Source organism: Podarcis gaigeae (assembly GCF_964106915.1).
Source record: "Podarcis gaigeae genome assembly, chromosome: 3".
Taxonomy (NCBI): Eukaryota; Metazoa; Chordata; class Lepidosauria; order Squamata; family Lacertidae; genus Podarcis; species Podarcis gaigeae.
In genome coordinates, this window is record NC_139680.1 from 29,584,705 (window position 1) to 29,590,704 (window position 6,000).

Here is a 6,000-nt window from a genome sequence, read left to right on the forward strand (position 1 = left end):
ATCCATGCCACGCATTTATAGCACACAGCTTCCCCACAAAGAATCCCAGGGACTGTATTTTACCCCCACAGAGCAACAATTCTCACCACCCTTGGGGGGAAAACACTACAATTCCCAAGATTCTTTGGGGGAAGCCATGTGCTTTAAAAGAAGTTTGAAAGCAAGTTTGCTAGTGGGACACTGCATGCTCATTGCACAAATGGCAAGGGAGACTTTGCATTGGTGTGAAGAATTTACAATGTGTTGATTTTAACTGGTCACACTTAGAATGTTGACTTTGCAAATACCGCTTCTTGGCTTATCACGTGCAGCTCCTCAACGTCCACTGGACTTTGCAAACGTGTTACATCTGTCATGCATTCAGCATTCCTTCGAATGAGCTTATATGCTTAAATTAGCCCAGCAAAACCTTTTGCGTGTTTATTTTAGAACCATCTATCATTAACATGTCAGATAGGAATCAGAAGAGCTTTCTGTAGGCCATGGGCTTTTTAAAAAGGGAAGACATTTACAGTGGGGAGGGAAGGCCATTGCAGAGGGAGTAAAGGACCCCTGGACAGTTAGGTAAAGGTAAAGGGACCCCTGACCATTAGGTCCAGTCGTGACCGACTCTGGGGTTGCGCGCTCATCTCGCTCTATAGGCCGAGGGAGCCGGCGTTTTGTCCGCAGACAGCTTCCGGGTCATGTGGCCAGCATGACTAAGCCGCAGCCCACGGAAACGGCGTTTACCTTCCCGCCGGAGCAGTACCTATTTATCTACTTGCACTTTGACGTGCTTTCGAACTGCTAGGTTGGCAGGAGCAGGGACCAAGCAACGGGAGCTCACCTCGTCGCGGGGAGTCGAACCGCCAACCTTCTGTCCTAGGCTCTGTGGTTTAACCCACAGCACCACCCGTGTCCCTAAGCGCCACCCGCATCCCTGGACAGTTAAGTTCAGTCAAATTTGACTATGGGGTGTGGCGCTCATCTCACTTTCAGGCCGAGGGAGCTGGCGTTTGTCCGCAGACAGCTTTCCGGGTTATGTAGCCAGCATGACCAAACTGCTTCTGGTGCAACGGAACACCGTGATGGAAGCCAGAGCGCACAGAAACACTGTTTACTTTCCCACCACAGTGGTATTTATTTATCTACTCATGCTGGTATGCTTTTGAACTGCTAGGTTGGCAGGAAGGCAGGTCAGTCCAGCATCAGCATGGAAAACCCCTGGACCGCTTCTGGGGTCTCCGCAGCCTGGCATGCCCTGCTGCTAACACTTCTCCGGCCCACAGTGCAAACACCTTCTTATTTCCAACCAGAAGCACTGCATCAAACCGGGGGCAAAACCAGATGAGATAAAACATGCCTGCCTCATTCACATGTGAAGCACAGAAATGGGAGGCCTTCAAGAGATATTGCCACGGGCTTGTGTGAGTTAGCAGTCTCCAAGCTACACATGAGTAGATCAACCACATGAGCCACCTTTTTTTTAGGGCAAGTTGGCCCTGGTGCATCTCTGGGACTGACTCAGAGCAAACTAGGCATCACATCCTTCACACAATTAGGAATGGCCAGATTTTTTATTTTTAAGATAGTGAATAGCAGGAGCAGAGGCCTCCAGACCAGATGAGGACCATGGCAGGGAGGGAAGGTGGGATAGAACCCTTTGTCCGGCTGTGGTTCTGGATTCCCTCTGCAACTGCCATTTGAATTTATAATAATAAAAATGAGCAACCAAATTATACCATGCTATTAAGGATGCCCAAACTATAGGGCCAACATGCCTGAAAAATGTGGTTGCTTTGGCTTCTTTTTTGTTTGTTTACCTAGCGGGTTGAAAGCACACTGGCCTGGAGCAGAGGATGTTGTTGTTTTAACCACCAACTGCAAGCAATTTATTTGTGTGGCTCTCTTGACTGGTCATTGAAAACAAGCCCCAGAATTTAGCAAAACAGGCTTTGTGATTTAACATCACAAAGGGAATGATTAAAACCCACTGCGTTATTATGAGCCTTTCATGTACCCTGCGTGAAATAACTTGGAGAGCACAACAAACAGAGGAAGTGCTGTTTCCCGTGAAAGCATGAAAACTTCTGCAGCTGAATTTTTGCTCGGTGTGTCTTGGACCAGCTATTGGCACCCAAGTTCTGTTGTGACATACATTCACTCATTTTATTTATTTCATAAAACTTATACGTAAGCTTGATTGTGTAAAAACAAAGAACCAAACCAAACAAAAAACCTCAAAGCAAGATCTCTGTCAAAGATTGGTAAAACTGCCCACTTGATTGAGGTATTCCAAGACTCCGCAAAATATGAATTAAGTTTGATATAGAAAAAATTAAGCATTAGTGTAATTGATCTCTGCAAGGGTCGCAGCAACCCAAAGGCGGAAACTCAACTGCGCTCACATGGTGGAAGGTTGTTCTGAAAACTTGCCCACTGCCAAATTCTCACTGTAGCTAAGAACAGAATGCCTCATAACTTCTACTCTTGCACTGAAATGAATCTGTTCCTCCATCTAGTTGGCTTGAGTTGGACATAGTTTCTTCTTCAGAGAGACAGGACTGGTGCTGGTAAAAAGGAGGAAGCAACAACATTTTGGCATCCCATGATGTAAATTCCTCTTCAAAAGCAAAAAAAAAAAAGTCTGTCCTTAATGCATTATCAACTTTTCTCCTCCAGACACATTCTATGGTCCTTAAACACATTATATACAAATACTTCTTTCCTTGAATGTTCAAGAATATGTACCCCGACCCAATAATAAACATGCAAAAAAGGAAACAGCACTGTACATCCCTAGACACCCATCAATGGTATTTAATCCCCACCTTGCAGTACTGCTCCTGTTTTTACTGCATTTCACCAGAAGAGGGTAGAATTTGGAAAGCACTTGACGGCAGCCTGGAAGTCCTATTGTGCTTGTAAACAGCAAGGGGGATAACAAGCACAACTTTATCCTTCGCACACTTCAAGCCCTTGTGTGAGGGAGCTGCTGCAAAACTCCAGAATACCTTTGTAGCAAAAGACACACAACAGAATTCCCTCTGTGAGCCTCTCTGAAGCCAAGACATCACAAAAGCAGCTGATGGGACTTGTCTCTTTTTTCCTCTCTTTCTCTTTCAGAACTGTTTCGTTCACTTTTGTTGTTATTTAGGCATAAGGGACTTATTGTAGGAACCAGAATCTCCGATGGCAAATCAATGCCATTTCAGGAAATAAAGAAAAGCTGAAAACAGCAATGGGTGAGTTTCCTTAAGTGTTCCTCTGTCTCCCTGTCTGTCTCTCTCTCCCCCCCCCCCCCACTCCTCGTTCAAATCTATTGGAGAAATCGCTGCTAGTCAAACAACCGCGCTCTCTCACTCGCAAGCAGACAGATGACTTGCCTCTCCACTGCAGCTTGTTGCAGACTTCGCAAGGTTTCGCAGCCTGCAGGTTTTCCTTTTGCAGTCTATTTTCCCCCCAGTCCTGTTCAAAGTCGTTGCCACTTAAGGTTTTGCTAATGAACAGCTGACTTGATTTATCGCAAAGCTTCTCCCGTAATAACCTGTGGGAGGAGAAGGCTGTTGGAAACAAGGCAATAACGTTAAAATGGCAGATGACATTAGTTTTCAAGAGCTGGAAAGTGACGGGTCAGAGAACAGTGAAGAAACAGAGATTGTCGTCAATGTCGGCGGGGTGAGGCAGGTGCTGTATGGAGACCACCTCAATCAGTACCCAAAAACGAGACTAGCAGAGCTTGTGAACTGTTTATCAGGGGGATATGACACCATTTTCTCACTTTGCGATGACTATGATCCTGGGAAGAGAGAATTTTACTTCGACAGAGATCCGGATGCTTTTAAATGCATAATTGATCTGTATTATTTCGGGGAGGTTCACATGAAGAAAGGGATATGTCCCATTTGTTTTAAGAACGAAATGGAGTTTTGGAAAGTGGATCTCAAATTCCTGGATGACTGCTGCAAAACTCACCTCAGTGAAAAAAAGGAAGAGCTAGAAGAGATTGCCCGCAGGGTCCAGCTGATTTTGGACGACTTGGGACTGGACACCTCCGAAAACCGCTGGAAAAAATGCCAAAAGTACATTTGGAAATTCATGGAAAAACCAGAATCTTCGTACCCAGCTAGAGTAATAGCAGTTGTGTCTTTTCTACTCATCCTAACCTCATCGGTAGTGATGTGTGTGGGGACCATCCCAGAACTGCAGGTGGAGGACTCTGAAGGAAAATCTGTTGAGCACCCAGTGCTGGATAAGATTGAGACAGCTTGCATAGTCTGGTTTACTCTTGAGTACGTCCTCAGACTCATCTCATCCCCTAACAAATTGCACTTTGCTCTTTCTTTCATGAACACTGTCGACATATTCGCAATACTTCCCTTCTATGTCAGCCTGATATTGACCCACTTAGGTGCCAAACTGATGGAGCTAACAAACGTGCAGCAAGCCATTCAAGCTCTTCGGATCATGAGGATCGCAAGGATTTTCAAGCTGGCACGGCACTCCTCGGGTCTACAGACTTTGACCTACGCTCTTAAAAGAAGCTTTAAGGAGTTGGGGCTCCTCCTGATGTATTTGGCTGTTGGGATATTTGTGTTTTCTGCCCTCGGTTATACGGTAGAGCAAAGCCACCCCGAGACGATGTTTAAGAGCATCCCCCAGTCCTTTTGGTGGGCCATCATAACCATGACCACGGTGGGTTACGGGGACATTTACCCAAAGACCACGTTGGGCAAGCTCAACGCTGCCATCAGTTTCCTTTGCGGGGTCATAGCCATTGCACTACCTATCCACCCTATCATTAATAACTTTGTCAGATACTATAACAAGCAGAGAGTGTTGGAGACAGCTGCCAAGCATGAACTGGAACTGATGGAGCTCAATGCAGGCGATAACAAGAAAGGTGGAAGCCCCAGATGTGAAGCTGCATCTCTTCTGGAGACAGAAAAGGAAGATCCCCGGTGGAGCAGCCATCTCAGATTCTCCAACAGTGACACCGTCATTCACCTCCTGTCAGATAACCACCACCGAACCAGACTTCAGAGCTGTAAGTAGGCTGTGAATTTGCCTCCATTCAGTGGAAATCTGGAATACAAGTGACAATCTCGTCTTGAAATAAGAATAAAAGGGACTCCTTTGAGGTCAGCCGCTCTTTTTCATGTGCATATATTTATACATAGGCAGGCATATATCTATATGTATGTATATGTGTACACACACACACACCTCAACAACTCCATCTCAGCTCAGTAAGCCATTGTTTATAAAACACAAGAACACAATGAATGTATGGCCAGATATAAGGACTGCATCCTGACTCAGATCCCTTTGTAAACATTTCAGAGGGGTCAAAAAAGCATACCAGTCAGTATATATAACACGACTTGGATGTAAATTCTTACAGAGTCAGAAAAAAATGTATGTATAATAATAAAGGGGGGTGGGAAGAGAACAATGCTGAAAGAGCAAGTTCTGTCAAATGTTTCTCTAGTTGGGAAGTGCTGCTTGAAGGAAAAATTAAACTGAACTGTCACTTTAAAGCACGTGTTCTGCCTAGCAAAATGCTACTTGAGATGTATGATGCTCTGGGAGATAAAGCAAATGTAAAGAAGCCTCTGAACCTTAATGTTTGGAGAATTCCACCTTCATTTTTAATAGAGAAAAATGTTTATCGTTCTAGCTAGATTTTTGAAAGAGAAAAGTATGCACAGCCAATGTGTTAATGATAGAAATATAACAGCAAATAAAAAAGTCTTGATTAAAATGCAGTGGGCATGATTTTCTTTAAGTAACTTCCTTCAGTTCTTCACAGGGAAGTTGCATACTATATATATATATATATATATATCCCAAAGCTGAACACTTACCAAAACCTGTGAGCATTCTAAATCTTTCAAAATAAATATTAAGTAACTGCAATGTATATTCTACTTATAATGATCAACTATTAGTACAGCAGCACAGCACATGATTTCTTAAGATGAGGAAAGGAATTTTGTGTGCCTGATGCCCTGTGTTTCA

The 6,000-nt window shown here is 44.2% G+C and overlaps 1 protein-coding gene across 2 annotated transcripts; it reads left to right on the forward strand.

The window, feature by feature from the left end:
- The first annotated feature begins 839 nt into the window (after positions 1-839).
- On the forward strand, positions 840-5,747 carry KCNF1 (potassium voltage-gated channel modifier subfamily F member 1). Of its 2 annotated transcripts, XM_083730513.1 has the most exons (2): positions 840-3,444; positions 3,536-5,747. In XM_083730513.1, exons 1-2 carry the CDS (start codon positions 3,357-3,359, stop codon positions 5,032-5,034), a joined length of 1,587 nt encoding a protein of 528 aa, XP_083586639.1. In that variant the 5' UTR covers positions 840-3,356; the 3' UTR covers positions 5,035-5,747. The 2 variants fall into 2 exon arrangements, with proteins under 2 accessions (XP_083586639.1, XP_083586638.1); XM_083730512.1 differs by having other exon boundaries at positions 3,353-5,747.
- The last annotated feature ends 253 nt before the right edge of the window (positions 5,748-6,000 follow it).

Bases quoted from the DNA above. Each gene is read 5' to 3' on its own strand.
- KCNF1 (XM_083730513.1), top strand. From the start codon at position 3,357: ATGACTTGCCTCTCCACTGCAGCTTGTTGCAGACTTCGCAAGGTTTCG. The intron at 3,445-3,535 runs GTCCTGTTCAAA...AACCTGTGGGAG, and splicing joins TGCAGTCTATTTTCCCCCCA to GAGAAGGCTGTTGGAAACAA.